This window comes from Nicotiana attenuata, unplaced genomic scaffold (genome assembly GCF_001879085.1).
Source record: "Nicotiana attenuata strain UT unplaced genomic scaffold, NIATTr2, whole genome shotgun sequence".
Taxonomy (NCBI): Eukaryota; Viridiplantae; Streptophyta; class Magnoliopsida; order Solanales; family Solanaceae; genus Nicotiana; species Nicotiana attenuata.
In genome coordinates, this window is record NW_017671294.1 from 223,197 (window position 1) to 242,243 (window position 19,047).

The window sequence follows — 19,047 nt, forward strand, 5'->3', positions numbered from 1 at the left end:
CTCCAAGAACTTGGATTGCGACAGATAGAGTATGTTGTCTATTGCGACAGTCAGAGTGCAATAGACCTAAGCAAAAACTCCATGTACCATGCGAGAACAAAACACATCGACGTCAGATATCATTGGATTCGTGAGGAAGTGGAGAACGAATCACTTCAAGTCAAAAAGATTCACACGAGTGAAAATCCTGCGGATATGCTAACCAAGGTAGTACCAAGAGACAAGTTCGAGCTTTGCAAAGAACTTGTCGGCATGCGCTCAATCTAGAATCTCCGGTGTTACCTCCTTCAGGTGAATGGGACTGGAGGGGGAGATTTGTGGGGTCCATCCCATGAATTTAGGAGGACTTTTCTTCCTTTGTTGGTTTTTCAAAGTTGGCAGCAACTTTTTCTTCTGCATTGTCAAAAAGGGTAGGCTGCAGAAGAAAAATGTCAAGTGTAGTAGGCGAGGCTCTGCCTATAAAAAGAGAGCTTCGGCTCTCATTTCTAACACACCAACAAAGAGAGAAAGAAAGAGTGAGGTTTCACAGACAGGGTATAAGAAAATAGTCTATGAGAAAAATAGAGAGTGAGCGATATTGTAGTGAGGTGGGAATATCAAAAGAGGGTTATTTCTTTTGAGTGTTGTAGTGTTCTTTGGAGTATTTGTACTCGTTACTACACGGTATAAATTCCTTACTGTAGTGATATCAGTGGCTCCTCTCGGGGTTGTGGTTTTTTCCCTTGTTCAGAAGGGTTTTCCACGCAAAAATCTTGGTGTCATTTTTTGGTGCATTTTTATTCTTGCTGATTTAACCATAACTTAGTGGTCCGCGTTTATTACTAATACCGTGAATATTATTTTTACGGGATTTATTACCAACAATATACTCTCGGCAAAACAAAATTCCAACAAAACTGGTAATGATTTTCTATAGTTTCATCATCTTGGAAACTTTAAAGCTCCTACTACATGTACAACATCCTTTAAACCTGTTACATCAAAATCTCTCTCTTACTGCAATCAAAATATGCCTCACTCAAGAGATAGTAGGTTTACAACCGTCTGGCCGTTCGAATATTTCTTCAATGAGTTAGCCCCGGTGTACATGCACCTGATGCATACTGCACATTGAACAAAAAAGATGATAGTATGATTTGTCCACATTTTACATTAAAGAGTCCGACCACCTCGTTCAAATCAATCTTACATTAGAGAGTGGCATTTTTTTTACCTTAACCTCATGCCTCGGAAGCTTAGTGGTGCCGGCCAAACTGATCAGAATGCTGGCTTCTCAATTTCAGTAACTCTTTCCTTCGTTTCCGAGCCTCTGCTGTTGCGTGGGCATCGACTGGATTTTTGCTAGAGGAGGTGATGCATTCTTGAGATGTCTTTTCTGAAGTATCTGTTACATGTCCCACAGTACAAGAAACAGCTCTGATATCAGGGGCGTTGTCTTGTTGAGAGCTAACACGTTCAGAGGTACCAAGCTGTATGTGTGAACTTGAAGGTTGCCAGATTCGCTTGGACGCACCTCCTTCTGGTGGAAAACGGAGTTCAGCTTCGTGAAGGAAGTCTCTTTGCGTAGCTTTTACTGATTCAGGAGCATCTGTCTTGGCTGCAATCGCTGCTCGGTTGTTCTCCGTGTTCAGATATGAAGTACTACGCTGATGAACCGAGGAAGTCTCGGTATGTTTATCAGTAAGGGTAGAGGACCAAGGAAGAAACAGATTGCTACTTTGAGGATGAAATGGGATCAAACAAGGGAGGGGAAGTACAAATAGTGGATTTCCAGGGGTCGAACTCTCTTGTCTGTTAATAGAATTTAATTCAACTGAAGTAGGTAAAGGCAGCACCGATGTAATATCAGAAATATTTTGAGAACCACACTGTAATAGGATACCATTAAAAGGTTGAACGATGGACGGCCAAAAGAAAGGTGTTATCGGAGATTGGTTAAAAAGAGAGGCCGGAATTGTACTTGGGGTTGGAGTCGGAGTTGGAGCTGTACTTGTAGAGGAGATTTGTACAGGTTTTGACTTAGAGCCACAATCTGTTTCCTCTACTTCAGCCTTCTCTATTTTAGCTACCTGCAAATGCCAAAGTCATTTGTCATAGCTTTTTGTCATGTGTTCAAGTCAATGATATATATATATATATATATATATATATATATATATATATATATATATGTATAAGCAGCCTAGTGCAGTAAGCTCCAGTTATGCGCGGGGTCCGGATAAGGGCCGGACCACAAGGGTCTATTGTACGCAGCCTTACCCTACATTTTTGCAAGAGGCTGTTTTCACGGCTCGAACCCGTGTCCTCCTGATCACATGGAGGCAACTTTACCAGCTACGCCACAGCTCCCCTTCATATATATATATATATATATATATATATATATATATATATATATATATATATATATCCGTGTGTGTGTGTGTTTCATATTCTGAATAAAACCATGAACAAAGGATTACCTGTATTCTTAAGTTAGTATTTTCATTCTTCAAAGACTCGTACTCCTTAGCTGCCAGCTCCTTTGTCTACATGTCACAAATATCATCCATTAAAGGCCGAGTATGCGGAGAATTGTAGCGTACTAACAAAAAATAATATAATAGTTGGACAAGTAACCTAAGATTGCAGGACCAAGTTATCTATTACATTTTCAAATTTTGCTTCCAACTCGAATAATAATGAGCAAAGAAATGCCAAAATACCTTCTTCAAATTTTCGTTCTCCAATGCAAGATCGGCTTCCTTTTTTGTCAATTCCTCATACATGGCCTATGAAGAAATATTTACATGAACATGATATTTTCTGTTAGCCACAACCTGGGATTCCACGAACACAAGAAATGTACAACTCTCTGAGATAGACGATATACTGCATAATATTAAGACCTTGTCATCTCTCTAAGCTGGTTATGCTGTTAAGAAGACAAGTGAACAGAATATAATGTAATTTCTAACATATTAGACTGCAAGAGGAAAATCAACAATAACTCTACGACTCAAATTCAAGCTAGTTCAAAACATCAAACTTCTAAGAAATCTTAAGCATTTGGCATTCAACTAGTTGATAAACAACCGACATAGGGACAACCGAAAAGGACGTTTGTGTTCAACAAATTACAAGAGCTCTGAGGAAGAGACATTGCACTAAAAAGTGGTCTGCATTAGTAATAAGAATTAGACTTCCGATAATAGACTTATGTTGCTTAAGAGAATAGCTCGGATGAGCATACCAGCTTACCTGTCTCCGGCGAATTGTCTGCCTAGCAGATTCTCTGTTTGCTAACACACGAGACAGCCTTCTTTCTTCCCTCTCCTCCTGAGATGATCAGAAATCAACCAAAAGAACCCGACTACTCTAAAGGATATATCAATAAGAGATTAAAATTGTTCCGTACCTCAGTCAAATTCTGCCTAGATCTTCTGCTGGCAACTCGCAGATATTTTAGAGCGTGACGAGGGCTTGTTTTGAGTTCAGATTCCTGTTCAGGTGGCATAGCTATTGCTTGCCCCTGTTAAAAGCGAAATCATAACTCAACTTTTCCAAAAACTCCTGGTAATAATAAAAGTCAAAGTATCTGCTTAGATAAAGATAGCGAGATCCTTTCTTTCTTAGAGTCCTTTTTCCTCGAAATGATAGTTCAAAGCTCACGGAGAATCTCTATTGGATAAAAATGTTAACTTATCTTCAATAAAAGATGTGAAAGAGACAGAAAAATCGTGTCAAAAGCTAAAATGAAGCCCACATAAAACAAGACAAATTATACTGACCTGTGTCTTCTGCCTAAGAGAGAATACCGGCAATTTCTACAAAAATGCTAATATTACAACTCTTTCTTTTTTTCTTTTTTCATGAAATGCTATACAACTATAAACCTTTTCTCCCTTCATTTTGGTGGATCTTTCTTCTCTTTTAGCTTAAGCAATTAAACAACAAAATGGTGATCAATTACAATATCGCTGCCTTTTGAGATCACCATTGTAAATTCAGGCACAAGGATGGTGCTCTTCTTGTTATCTACCTGAACATATTTTTTCTTATCATAGGGTTGGTAAACTCTTTTAGCAAGAATTTATTTAAGAAAAGTATATCAGAACCATTAACGGTTCCAAAAAAACCTATTAGAACCATTTAACTTATAAACTTCGCATTCTTTTCCGAAGAAACTACTATCTTCTGAAATTTTTAGGGTTAACTTTCACATCTCGTTTTAACAGCTTCCTATGAAATCCGGGAGATACATATGATGCCAGTACCGGAAGGGGCAATGGAACTGGTCCAGAGAAGCAAAGTGGTAATTGCAATGAAAAATTCTTAATACCTACCATCCATGATCAAGAAGGGACATGCAGAGCGGAACATAAACCTAAATATTTTCGGAGAATGACTTCTACCTATTTACTAATAGGCAGAACCTCGAAATCAGAAGCGGACCTAGAATGACTTCTACCTATTTACTAATAGGCAGAACCTCGAAATCAGAAGCGGACCTAGAATTTTAACGCGATGAGGGCACCTGCTTAACCAATGCCCCCTAAAGGTTTTTAGAGTTCAGGGTGCCAAGTTATTTAAATTAACCATTTTCAAGGTATACGCATATACATATACAATATTTCTGCTGAGGGTTACGGGGTCTGGTGACCCTCATTGTTACACATAGGTCCGCCTCCGCCCGAAATACCACTGGCAGTTCCAAATTAGAAAGTGATCAGTATGGAAATGCTAATAAGAAACAGTTTATTGTGTAAGCCTCTAATAGGCTAATAAGCAAACATGACAAAGAACGCATTACTAGGATCTTGATTAATACACACACAAAACTGAAGTGTCTGGGTTGGATCTTGACGATAAATCAATGCTTTGAGAAGATTTTTCCGCGTCCTATAAAGGGACAATAACAATGAGAGCAACCCCTGTCCATTGATTTTTTTTTTGTAACATCCATCATCCCCCAGGTGCATTTTCAATTATGTACTCAAGAACTAACGGTTTTCTGGAGTAAATACAAGAAAGCTAAATAGTATAGTCACCTCTCTATAACAGTCATTCTCTATAACAACATACTATAACAGCCAAATTTTCCAAGGAACCAAATTTTCATGTTACGTTATAATATATATTCTCTATAAGAACACTTCACTATAGCAGCCAAAAAATATCGGAACAAAAGAGTAAAAGAGAGGTTTGATTAGATACGAGAATGTGCATACACCAATCTTGTAAAGGATGACCATTGACCCATATCCATTCTTTTGTTTTATAAATTTGTCATCTAACCATAGTTAAGTATATGTTACATGCACACACAGTTTAAAAATTTAGTACCTACGTTTTGTCCCCTCATGTGCTTAACTCTCAACCCTGGATCTTCATCTCTTCGACTCATTTTTTTCCCACATTAAACTTCGTATTCTCCTTTACCTCTTACTAGTCATAAATGAAAAGAAGAAAGCATTGATAATTAAACCGTTCAACATGCTTCTCCAACATACATGAAAAGATAGTAAACTAGAAGAACTAAAAACATACCTCTTTGAAATTCACAATAAGGTTTCATGATTGCAATCAAAATCAAGAAAACCTTTATTTCCAAGAATTATTTGAGATACTAGATGATTAATAAGCAAACAATGTAAATGACTTCTTTACATTGTCATCTCGTCTTACACATCATTGCTTTTGGGAGGAATTAGCAATTATTAACAAAAGCTAAACAATAAAGGAGCAGCCCTGCATGAAGCATCTTGCGTTCATGCAAGGTCCGTGGAAGTTTCACACCCCAAGGAGGTGTGATGTAGTCAGTCTACCCTAATGCAAGCATCAGTGGCTAATTCCACGACTTGAACCCGTGATCTATAGGTTACACGGAGACAACTTTACTGTTGCTCCAAGGCTCCCCTTCAACAATAGCAAAACAATCATTACAAAATTCCCTAAATTGTAAAAAGAAAATAAAATAAAAGAAAGGCACCACATTTTGTCATTACAACAAATGCAAAAAATAAAAGCTACTCTATAATTTATTTATTTTTCATCTAAGGAAGAGAGACTCCTAACTCACCTCATTTTGTGACTAAGCTTAAGAGCTATTTTTTCATCGAAAGAATATACATACGCATATGACCAATGCCTGCATACATATATGCATTAAATTTACAAACCATATTCAGTGCATAATAATCCAAAATTTAAATTTAAAAAATAAAACTCCTACTCCCTCTGTTTCAAATTAGATAAAACACTTTCCTTATTAGTCTGTTCCAAAAAGAATTGATACAATTATACAATTGAAAATAATTCAACTATAAACTCTTCATTTTAAACTACTTAGTAGGAAACTTTCCTACAAAGCTTTTACCCTTAAGCTTTAAAACCACAACAACAACTAGAACAACAACATAACCAGTATTATCCCAAACCGTGGGATCTGGGGAGAGTAGTGTGTACGCACACCTTACCCCTACCTTGTGAGGATAGAGAGGTTGTTTTCAATAAACCTCCGCTCAGGAAAGCATAAGCACCCCATTAATGAAGATATAGATTAAGCTTTTCAGATCACAAATTTCAAAAATCTCCTTTTTCTTTTGTTTTTAAGAACTTTTCTTTTTTCTTAAACTTCGTGCCTTTTTCTTAAATTTTGTGCCGTGTCAAACTTATTCATCTAACCGAGTTAAACTACTCCATCTAAATTGAAACGGAGGGAGTAATATATACTGTAATCACAAACTAGTTTGGGGTCGAAAATAGAAACTCGAAAAAAAAAGAAGAAGAAGAAAAGACCAACCTTAGAGCAACCAGCCAAACAAGCCAACGTTTGTGCTGCTTCCAACTCACACTCCACCGCTTCATCTTCACCATCTCCACCACCAGAAAACCTCCCTTCTTCCGCCGTGCACGGCGGCGTCGATTCTTCTACCTGTTTGGTATTCATATTCATAGTATATTACTATGAAAAGATTTTTTTAAAAAAACAAAAAAGAACTAAACGTTTAAGTGAGGACAAAAGCAGAATAAAAAGAGAGGGAGAAAAAAGGCGGTGAATGAGTGCCACGTGTCTTGACAGATCACAAACAAACACTGCCTTTTGCAACTACGGATCCATGTATCTCCAGATACCACGTGTTTACTACGTTCCACGTAGGATATTTCACGTGCTAGAGGAATGGGCACGTAGGAAGTTATTTTGCACCCAACTGTTTAACTAAAGACTAATTAACCCAAACACCCAATTCATTTAAATTAAAAATTATCGGTAAAGGTATAATATATGTAAAGTTTATATATTATATGTGTATAATTACGTATAATCAATATGTAAATTATGTTATGGTTAGAAAAAATAAATAATGTATATGTTCGGCTATTTACGTAAAGATCCCCACTCGAGCTCCGTAAAACTCGACTCAATTGAAATAATCAGACTGCTTTCATACGTTACCCGTTAGTGCGAGTATGAGACGTTTTGTCAATAGTGATTTGTTTAGCANTGTTGGGGGCTCTGACTGCTGATCGGTAGATGAGGAAGCGCGTGTTCTCGCCATCTCGAAAGAACAGAGTAGAAATTCAATTAGCATTGAGGAACCAAACCGCACGACAAGAAAGAACAAATGTGAAACTTTTCCTAACTCTTTAGCCTCTGGGGGATAAATACAGACGTCTACGTACCGATCCCTCAGACTCTACCGAGCTTGTCCGTGAATTGTGAGACCTAAGTAACCTAGAGCTCTGATACCAACTTGTCACGGCCCGGATTTCCCACCCTCGGGGGTCGTGATGGTGCCTACTCGTAGAAGCTATTTAGTCTGTTCCAAAAAGAATTGATACAATTATACAATTGAAAATAATTCAACTATAAACTCTTCATTTTAAACTACTTAGTAGGAAACTTTCCTACAAAGCTTTTACCCTTAAGCTTTAAAACCACAACAACAACTAGAACAACAACATAACCAGTATTATCCCAAACCGTGGGATCTGGGGAGAGTAGTGTGTACGCACACCTTACCCCTACCTTGTGAGGATAGAGAGGTTGTTTTCAATAAACCTCCGCTCAGGAAAGCATAAGCACCCCATTAATGAAGATATAGATTAAGCTTTTCAGATCACAAATTTCAAAAATCTCCTTTTTCTTTTGTTTTTAAGAACTTTTCTTTTTCTTAAACTTCGTGCCTTTTTCTTAAATTTTGTGCCGTGTCAAACTTATTCATCTAACCGAGTTAAACTACTCCATCTAAATTGAAACGGAGGGAGTAATATATACTGTAATCACAAACTAGTTTGGGGTCGAAAATAGAAACTCGAAAAAAAAAGAAGAAGAAGAAAAGACCAACCTTAGAGCAACCAGCCAAACAAGCCAACGTTTGTGCTGCTTCCAACTCACACTCCACCGCTTCATCTTCACCATCTCCACCACCAGAAAACCTCCCTTCTTCCGCCGTGCACGGCGGCGTCGATTCTTCTACCTGTTTGGTATTCATATTCATAGTATATTACTATGAAAAGATTTTTTTAAAAAAACCAAAAAAGTAACTAAACGTTTAAAGTGAGGACAAAGCAGAATAAAAGAGAGGGAGAAAAAGGACGGTGAATGAGTGCCACGTGTCTTGACAGATCACAAACAAACACTGCCTTTTGCAACTACGGATCCATGTATCTCCAGATACCACGTGTTTACTACGTTCCACGTAGGATATTTCACGTGCTAGAGGAATGGGCACGTAGGAAGTTATTTTGCACCCAACTGTTTAACTAAAGACTAATTAACCCAAACACCCAATTCATTTAAATTAAAAATTATCGGTAAAGGTATAATATATGTAAAGTTTATATATTATATGTGTATAATTACGTATAATCAATATGTAAATTATGTTATGGTTAGAAAAAATAAATAATGTATATGTTCGGCTATTTACGTAAAGATCCCCACTCGAGCTCCGTAAAACTCGACTCAATTGAAATAATCAGACTGCTTTCATACGTTACCCGTTAGTGCGAGTATGAGACGTTTTGTCAATAGTGATTTGTTTAGCAAGCAGTCTTATTACTTAAAAGTACGCACAACATACGGTATCAGAGTTAGAGTGTGAAAGTAGTATAGTCAGGGGCGGATAGTATAATAATTACGGGTTCCTGTGAACCCAGTAGCTTTTGTCTAGATCTTGTATTTATATATTGAAAACTCTATTAAATGTATAAGAGTAATCCAGTTATTATTATATATTAACTTGAGATTTTTTTAGAAACTCATAAACTTAAAATGCTGGATTCGCCTCTGAGTATAGTGTTATAGACGCACAATTAATTAATAATTTCACTCGTAATTAATTAGCGAGTGCCGAATATTAACTATATATACCAAAAATACGATTTTTATAGGAACATAAAACTATAAAGGATTTAATTTATATTTAATAGTTACACAATAATTCCCATTTATCGTTCTCTGTCAGCTCAAATAAATTAATTTAAGAATAAATTTAAACATAAGTACATATTACTCCACTATATTGTTCAAATTTTTATAAATTTAGTCATTAGTTTAAATTGTCTTTTTTGTAGCGTAAGACATTACGTTACGTCCTACTAGAGGAACATGTGATAAAAAGGGGCAAAACGTAGGACATTACAGTGAAGGAGTGTGGTCCATTTAGACGTTGACACGTGGCGAAAAGTAGGGTAGGTTCGAAATTCGGCGGCAATTTTTGAAGGCTTGATTTAATTCTTGGCCACAGTCTGTTCTCTTTTTGTTGTGTTTCTGATAATTTACATGGGGACGACGTGGAAGTAAAATATTTACCCCTCTCTCTGCAAACTTAAGAAGGAAAAAGAGATTATTTTAGCAGACATAAAATAAGGACCACATGTTTCACAATTATTTATTTATGGGAAGTTCACAAAAATACATGTAGAATCATAAATTTTTTTTTTTTTTTTGTCAAACAAAAAGCTTATATTTAACCAATGAAATATGTACAACCGCTAGCTCACGAGACCCTAGAGCTAGTCCCTATATAAAATTCCTATTACAGTATTTCAACTTTCTGTTTCTTTTCCTAGCAGACTAGTATACTATACATTATCTCATGTAGGAAATCTATTTAATTATTCTAATAAGATCCTCCATTTACTCTTTTGTTGGCCCTTTATATGCAACTGTAAAATAATCTCTCGAACTCTCCTTGTATAGGTGGTATGTTGCATTTGAAATCTTCTCATATTTCTTTCCAGCCAAGTGAAGTAAACTGTTGCTGCAAATAAGAACATCATGATTTGAGCTCTTGGTCTACCATTGTTGACTCTCTTGGTTAGCCATTGAACTTCCTCGTCCTAGCTTACAATTGAGTGCTTTTCTCCCATCCAATCTAATGATGTAGCCCATATCGATTTTGCATATTCACATTAAAAGAAGAGATGAGTAATCGATTCTTCTTTTTTACTGGTACACAGAACACACTCCTTTGGCACATCAATCTTCCATTTTGCCAGTTGATCAACTGTTACAAGTCTTTGGTTGAGAGTTAACCACAGTATGAATCTATGTCTTGGTATAGTGCCAGCTCCCAGTACTAGGTTTTTCCATGGAACTTTTTGGAATTGTGGTCTTGCAGCTGTGTACACTCTTTTGATGCTGAATTTTCCTTGTTTACAGAATGTATTGACATCTCCAGAAGTATTCACAGATCCAAACCATTCTCTTATGTCAAATAACTTTCGAACAATCCAGCAAGCCTATTTTGGAGTTGGCATTGTATTGGCATCCCTCCTCTTTATGTAGAAGTTATGGGTCCATTTTACCCATAAAATGTCCTCCTTGGCATTGATAGCCCACAGAAGTTTGCATAAAGCAGCCTTGTTCCATGAGTAGAAGTCCATGATTCCCAATCTTCCTGTTGAACCTGGCATACACATTCTTTCCCATGATACCAAAGCCCTTTTTGATGGCTCATTACTTCCCGTCCATAAGAATGTCCTACACACAGCAGTAACCATGTGTAATATCTTTTTTGGCAGTAAGAAAACCTGTGCCCAATATGTTTGCATTTCAAATAATACACTTTTGATCAGTTGTAGTCAACCACTATAAGATAAAAACTTGGTGGTCCAGCACTTGATTCTTGTAATAATTCTCTCCACCAGTGGCATACATTGATGAGTGGACAACTTTTTTGCTGACAGTGGTACCCCCAAGTATTTGAAAGGGAACTCTCCTAGTGCAAATTGCATATCTGCAAGAATTGAGGCTTTGAATTCCTCATTCACTCCAGCCACATAGAATGAGCTTTTTTCCATATTTGCTTGTAGACCAGTTACCTCAGAGAAATGGTGGAACGCCTTCAGTATCAGACTGATTGAAATTCTGTCTGCTCGGCAACACATGATCAAGTCATCTGCAAAACATATATGGGATATCTTGAGCTTAGCACACTTTGGATGGTAGTTAAAGTGTGGTATATGCTCAAGTGTCTTTAAACTTCGATTGAGATATTCCATGACTAACACAAACAAATAGGGTGACATAGGGTCCCCCTGTCTCAACCCTTTCTTTGCTTGAAATTTAGGTGTCAGTCCTCCATTAAGCAACAGAGAGTAGCTTACAGTTGTAACACATTCCATTATCAGATTCACAAGCTTGGCAGGGATTCCATACTCTAGTAGCACCATCTTCAGGAATGGCCATTCCACTGAGTCATATGCTTTCCTTATATCCACCTTTATCAGACACCTTGGTGATACACCTTTTTGTGTGTATCCTTTGACTAATTCATGGGCCAGGATGACATTGTCCAATATATTTCTTCCTTCAATGAATGCAGATTGCGCAGGTCCTACTATATGATCTACTACTGTTTTTAATCTTCCAGTTAAGATCTTGGCTATCACCTTGTACAAAGTGGTGCAGCATGCTATTGGTATGTACTCCTTCACATGGATAGGGCTTGCTACTTTAGGCACCAAGGTGACAGTTGTGCAATTCACACTCTTTAGTATCTTTCCATTTGCAAAGAACTCAAGGATTGCCTCTGTAACTTCAGCTCCAATAGTATCCCAATATTGCTTGAAAAATTCAGTTGTGTATCCATCAATACCCGGGGATTTGCCATTGGGCAGCTCTTTTACTATCTGACAAACTTCTTCTTTTGTGACCTGCTGAAGCATCCTTTGTTATTGCTCTTTGTTTAGACAAGGTCCCAGTCTAACAATGTTTACATCCAAGCATGATAGTTCTTTCGCACACTTCCCCAATAGGCCTTGGAAGAAGTTCACAAACTCTTGTTCAACAAGCTTAGGATCAGTTAGTCTTACCCCTTGGTCATTGCAAATAGAGCCAATTCTATTTCTGGCTTGTCTGACTTTCACTTGAGCATGGAAGAATTTTGAGTTTGAGTCCCCAGCTTGGATCCAAGTGGCACGAGACTTCTGTCTTAATACCTGTTCATGTATACCTTCCCATTTCTCTATTTGAAGTAATAACTCATTTTCCTTGGTTATTAATTGATTGTTGAACAAGTCTGAGCTCAGTTCTTCTTGTACATTTTTCAACTCATCTTTCATTGGGTTCAGCTTTCTTTCCAATTAGGAGAATTCTCTGTTCAGGTGCTTTGTTTCTTGCTCCAGCATTTGCAATTTCCTCCATATTGAGTACATGGCATATCCCTCTATGGGCTGTCTGCATATCTGTTGCACTGTCTCCTTAAACTCTTGATTCTGCATTACCACCTCTAGCAGTCTGAATGGTTTGGGCAGTCTCTGCTTGACTCTATCAGTTCGTAGGATAATTGGAGAATGGTCTGATACACCAGGAGCATCATAAAAAGCTTCTATATCATTATACAGAATAAATCATTGAGAGTTTCCAAATACCCAGTCAATATTACTATATATTCTCTCTGTTGCTTCTCTTTTATTACACCATGACCATTGCCATCCCTTTCTAATATATATATATATATATATATATATATATATATATATATATATATATATATATAGTCCCAATCCCAATCTGTGATACAGTTTTGAAAATCCAGTATTTCTGCTTGGTGGACTGGATTCCCATTTAGTCTATCATTGACTGACAACATGGTATTAAAGTCTCCCATCACCAGCCACGGCTCAGTTATGTTGTTGTTGAGTCTTCTCAGTTGATCCCACATCTCCTTCCTCTCTGAATTAGTGTTGTTCCCATATACATAAGTCAGCTCACAAGATAAGTTATAACCTCTATCCTTAACATGACAGTGGACCATCTGGTGGTTGGCCATAATTACCTGAACAACCACTATATGATCTTTCCAGAACACCCAAATTCTCCCCTTAGGAGTTGTATTATAGTTTGTATATATAGTCCACTCTCCTTCAAATTTTCTTCTTACTTTAGCCATTTTTTTTTCTTTTACCTTTGTCTCAAGGCAACCTATTATAGTTACATTATTCTTGATCAGAAAGGCCTTGAGTTCCTTCTGCTTAAAGGGCTTATTTAGCCCTCTGATATTCCATGAACAGACTATCATGGGGGGAATTTATCAGAGATGCTAGTGTCCCTTTCTACTTCTTTGGTAGCCTCTTTCCCTTGTATTCTCAAAGAGCTGAATCTGTTTTGACTAAGTAGCTTTTCCACTTCTACATCAGACAGGGCTCCCTTATGAGGTTCCTTTCCTTGAGGTATTTCTTTCATTTTCCCTTTGATTAATCTTCATTTCTCATTGCTATCAGCCCTGTCATCTATGTCCATATTAGCTTGATTATCCTTCTGTTGACCTTCCTGAACTAGATGTTTAGGATCATTGGTAGTCTTCACTTTCCACTGTGCTATTGGTTGTTGATTATTCTGCTTTTGCCTTCTACCTTTGGGATTCTTTTCTCCTCCCTTGTCAGGTTTAGCTTTGGGCTCCTGCTCCTTCTTGCAACTCCTAGTGTTATGTCCTATTTGTAAGCAATCCTGGCAATAAGATGGCTTCCATTCATGTTCTAATCGCTGCTCCTTACATCCACCTTTTTCATCTTCGATCAATATGTGTTCAGGAAGTGGCTGTGATATATCCATATCTACCAAAATTCTAGCATATGAAATCCTATCTCCCTGTGCTGTCAACTTATCAGTACATATTGGTTTACCCAAATAGCTCGCAATTCTGCCCAGATTCTCAGTTGCCCAATATTGTATTGGCAGCCCAGGTAGGGTTACCCATGTAGGAACAATATGGTTGGTCTCCTTACTGATGTCAAAATCTGGTGCCCATTGCTTCAGTATCACCGGTCTATTGTTGAAAGTGTATGGCCCATATTTTAATCAATCTGTCTTCATCATCTTGAAATCGAAAGATAAAGTATCCATCATCGTGTAGATATACCTGTGGTGTATCCACAAAGTGCCAGACACCATAGACGAATTTCAGCATCTCCTTGAAGGAAGGTGACCCACCTAGCACATATCCGATTAAGCTTGATTTCCATTTCCGGATCTCTTCTTCAACTTCAATTTGATTGAGTCGGACCATCTTTACACCTTCTTTCATGATTGGTGGATAATACTCGAGCTTCGATCCTTGTTGTATAGATCGATTCCCTCGTACCACATCTGCTAGAGTAGCCCTAGCTTCATGCGATTCTACCGAGAATGTTAGTTTTGTTGCTGCTATAGTCGCATCCATCTCCACTGGTTTTGGAATTACTTGTTCTTTTGTCAGATCCTCTTTCACCGGAGCTTGAAGAATTGTTGGGGTACTTCCCATCCCTTGCATCCAATGAACCAATTGTGTTGGTTCTAGGGTTTGAGGGATTTCCGATTCCGGTGTAACCATCCTATTTTCAGTGTTCGACATCGTGTCTGCATCCGCCACTGGATCGTTGCGTCGTTCGGTGGAGGCGTACGTTAGCTATTCCTTGCGTAACGTGCGCCTCTAGAGCGAATTATAATTAATCTACAACAATAAAGTAATTAACATATCTTACAACTTAAAAGAATAAAGGAAATAGCTCTTAAATACGGTAGCTTCCTATAAACGAGAAAACTGAATATCAAACATATTTAATAAAATTAATTGTTCCCTAAAAATACTCCATCACAATTCCTATAAATAAGGAAACTTAATACGGAAAATTATCCGTTACCTGTTTATTTGTATTCTCCTTCTCCACCACATTCTCAACAAACAATCCATTCATCAAATTCACCCTCTCTGGTAGTAGGAGAAATAATCTTTAAATAAAAAGTACCCATAAAAACGGAACAAAATAGATCATAATCAATATATAACATGTAACAAAGATATGATGTATTGTATATTATATATACCAAGTGTCATATAAGTTTATATTATATAATGTATTGTATACTTATTGATTAGTAATATACATCCGATAAACTAAAGTGGTCTACTATAAAAGGTATGTTGTGTTGTATACTTATACCAATGTCATATAAGTTTATATTATATCATATATTGTATACTGTAAAATATATTATATATACTATATTTTTATTAGTATACATGATATATATTTTTTAATAATGGGGAAGAGGCTTGGGACATTGGGATATACTCGAATCTTTTATGGAGAAATTGGGAAAAACTTAATACGGATAGATACGTTTTAGATGAGAGAGAACCTCAAGGGATATATATAAGGATATGTTTTAGGTATGAAAATATCAAAGAAAGTATACAATAATACATAGTATATGTATAATATATTTGTTAATAATATTTCTTTCTTTTTTCATATCAATGTTTATATTTATATATATATATATATATATATATATATATAAATGTATATATGATTAAAATATACAATAACGTAATATATAGTATATATTATATAAAATAATACATTGTCAAAAAAACTGGGGCAAAGCAAACACTTCCCTCTGCAAAATTCTCAAGCTTTTACTGATTTTGGATGGTTTACGGGGGCTCTAAGGGAGAAAAAATAAAAACCTTCTATAATTTAGAAATGAAAATGCAAGTTTCTGTATCGAATTCAAACAGAAATCATTATCATCGTCAAACACTACAGATTTACCCCTGCAAATCATCTTCGCAGATTCATCTCTGTCGTGCTTTTTTTCAGAAATTCTTTTATCTTCCTTTTTTTCCATATGCAACTTGTTGATAATTAGAATTAGGGTGATGGCTGGCATGCGATGTTGGTGCACCAGAACTATGAGATATTGACAAAAAATTAGTTCTTTCAACAGATGATTCAGAAATTTCTTCAATCTGAACATTGTCTCTACCAACACTGTCCATGATTTTCTGAGCAGTGTATTTTTTATGCATTTTGACCTACACAGAATATATGGGACGAAGAGGGGGGGGGGGGGGATTGATAGGTGAGAGAGAACCAGAAAGAGATATCTTTTAAGTGAGAGAGAATCTCAAGGGAGAGATTTTAGGATATGAAAAATTGTACATAATTTAATTAAAAAGGTAAGATTTTAAAATAAATTGTACTAAAAGTAATATTTTTTAAGTAGTTGTAGGAATATAAATAAGTCTTTAAAGGGTTGTATTCTATGTAAATTCTTCATTATTTTTTCACTGCTCCAAATTCGTTTAGGTTTTATTTGAGTTGGATTATTTTGTTATTAGTTTATTTGAAAAAGAATTTACAATATATTTATAGAAACAATTTAACATTAAGTTTTTTATTTTCTTCTAACAATATGCTTTTAGCCATAAAAATATTAAATACATGACAAGTTTAAGACTATAAATTTTTTAACTTTTTTTCAACTCATTCCTAATCAAATTATGTCACGTAAATTAAAACGGAAGGAGTACCATTTTCGACCATGTCGACTTTCTCATAGGGGCCAAGACCAAGCTTAGGTAGTAGGCTACTAATATAACAAGAAGAACTAACCTAAATAGCGACCCACTCAAAAGTTTAAATTAAAAATAATCGGTGGATATACATATATATGTATAATATGTTGTGACATACGAATTTTTATGGACTGAAGTCCGGGACAAATTCCTAAATTCAAGAAATGGTTAGCCTAAATCAAGTTTAATTATTTAAGTCCAACATGGAATTAAATTAAAATCTGAATTTATTTGGACTCGTTTATTTAATTGGACTTTAAAAGATGAGCCATTTTCACTAACCCGAATTCCAAATGGCTAAAGTTACATCTTAAAGCCTAAACAAATGCCACATGTCAAATTACATGGCGCCAAGTCAAAAGAAGTGTCCAATAAAATCTTACCACGTATCAAGCGACATGTCAAGTTAACTGGCCAATAAAAGCATGCCGAGTGTAACTAAATGAGATAGGTTCATAATTCAAATGGACCAATCAAATTATTCAAATCATAGCAAAGGCTTTTGGCTTTATGACAACTCTCCTATTCTACCATTATAAATAGAGAGCTCCCATAAGGCTAAAAAAAAGGACAACACAGAGAGAAAGACATCAAGCAAGTTGGAGAAAAGCTGGAGAAGCTCCAAGAAAGCATCTAAAGTCTTCTTCTACATTGGCGATCTTCGTTCGTAAACAAATTCAACAACGGGGTACAAGTCAAGAATCCAAGAGGTGGTTCCAAATTTTCCGTCTGTCATAGCCAAATCTCAAATCATTGTTCGTGACGGCCATCGAACTGTTCGTGACGGATCCCGTCCTTTCCAAGAGCCCTTGAAGTGGCTTTTGTGAGGAGAAGAATCGGAGGACGTCATTTGCAGATCTAGTGACATTCTGGAGATTGCAACCCAAGTCGACTCTTCATATTACATTTTGTAATTTGCAACCTTTTTCTTATCTTGAATATTACAGACTCGAAATTTATTGTTACATATGTCTACAATCATTTATAATCAATATATAATCTTCGTATATTGGCTAGAAAAACCAGACAGTAAATCCTATCGGCTATTTGTGTAAAGATCCCTAATAACAACTGGGTCAGTCCAATTCATGGGCCAGCATAACCCAGTTGCCATATTTACTGAGTGAGTACATCAATCACCAACCTGTTCTAAACTTGAATAGATCACAAATTATTGGTCAGACTTGACATCTATACGCTCAGAGGTGAAGCCAAGATTTGAATCTTATGGGTTCAACCCGTTTATGTTATTGGGTTCTAGATTAACAATTTATAAATATTCAATGAATATCTTAAGACAAATACAGGGTTTAGATACAAGTACTGAATCTGCAATGATAAGTCGATATGGTAATACATATTGCCTAATCATCCAATCCATCAGCCTGATTTCAAGAGCCAAAAGAAGGAGAATCAATAAACAACCTTTTGTCCTTGCACTAGGTTGATTCTGAGGACATAGCGCAATGTAGCAGGAACATGAGAAAAAATCTCTGGTTCAAGAAGACTTCACGAGTACATTGCCAAAAACAGGTGAAGAACAAGTAGGCGAACAAAGAGCATCAAACGGCCTAGGAGTCGATGATGGAGAAGGTCTAGGTGAAATATTAGTCAGTTCCAAAGCCTGCCATCTTAGTTCAGCAGGGTAATCAGCAATGCAGCCAATTCTTGGACCAGCACCTGTTGACCACACCCGGGAGAGTTGATGACCTAGTTGATATGATTTTGTAGACTTCTTGGAACTGATCCGTTGCAGTATAGCAGTCTTTGGCACATCTCTTCTTGGGCTCTGAAGGCCACCGGAGAGCGTTCTCTTGTAGTTACTTGTACTTTCAGCTTGTGGTGCTCCCATTGATTCCGCGGAACAGTCTTTCTCCTCTTCCTTAACAGCTTGAGGAGGAGAGTCTGATTTAGTTGAAAGTTTAGATGGACGATTTTCAACAGATTTCACATCTTCAGAGTTGTCATAGTCCTCATTTGCCTTTTTTATCTGATGATAGATCACAAAAGACGAGGAATATTTGATTTAGAACTTGGTAAGTGATCACAAGAAACCACAAGTCAAATCCGATGCAAAGCAAACAGTATGGTAAAAAACTAGGATCCAGTGAGCATTGTTTCCTATCCATAGAAGGTAAATGGCCCTCGGCCCCAACCCGAAGGCAAAAGAGAACAGGAGGGAGGGAGAGAGAGAGAGAGGAGGGGGGGGGGG

The 19,047-nt window shown here is 36.8% G+C and overlaps 2 protein-coding genes across 4 annotated transcripts in view; both read right to left on the bottom strand.

The window, feature by feature from the left end:
- Positions 1–842: 842 nt before the first annotated feature.
- On the bottom strand, positions 843–6,957 carry LOC109207350. Of its 3 annotated transcripts, XM_019370252.1 has the most exons (8): positions 6,785–6,957; positions 6,062–6,130; positions 3,398–3,511; positions 3,241–3,318; positions 2,706–2,771; positions 2,463–2,528; positions 1,214–2,069; positions 843–1,103 (listed from the first exon to the last, which is right to left on the bottom strand). In XM_019370252.1, the coding sequence occupies exons 3-7, from the start codon at positions 3,494–3,496 to the stop codon at positions 1,236–1,238; spliced, it is 1,143 nt and encodes a 380-aa protein (XP_019225797.1). In that variant the 5' UTR covers positions 3,497–3,511; positions 6,062–6,130; positions 6,785–6,957; the 3' UTR covers positions 843–1,103; positions 1,214–1,235. The 3 variants fall into 3 exon arrangements, with proteins under 3 accessions (XP_019225797.1, XP_019225795.1, XP_019225796.1); XM_019370250.1 differs by lacking the exon at positions 6,062–6,130; XM_019370251.1 differs by lacking the exons at positions 843–1,103; positions 6,062–6,130 and having other exon boundaries at positions 1,113–2,069.
- An 11,062-nt stretch (positions 6,958–18,019) lies between these two features.
- LOC109207351 (IQ domain-containing protein IQM3-like) overlaps positions 18,020–19,047 on the bottom strand; it is a gene marked incomplete at its 5' end in the record, with an annotated part of 4,833 nt that continues 3,805 nt past the window's right edge. Inside the window, 1 exon segment of the mRNA XM_019370253.1 lies at positions 18,020–18,825. Coding sequence (XP_019225798.1) covers positions 18,334–18,825 — 492 coding nt within the window.

What these genes read in the sequence shown, in the direction of transcription:
- LOC109207350 (XM_019370250.1), bottom strand. Translation starts at nt 6,937, where the DNA reads ATGAATATGAATACCAAACAGGTAGAAGAATCGACGCCGCCGTGCACG. An exon ending in AGACAATTCGCCGGAGACAG is followed by an intron (nt 2,772 to 3,240) that starts GTAAGCTGGTAT and finishes ATTTCTTCATAG; the next exon opens with GCCATGTATGAGGAATTGAC. An exon ending in AGAACGAAAATTTGAAGAAG is followed by an intron (nt 2,529 to 2,705) that starts GTATTTTGGCAT and finishes TGTGACATGTAG; the next exon opens with ACAAAGGAGCTGGCAGCTAA.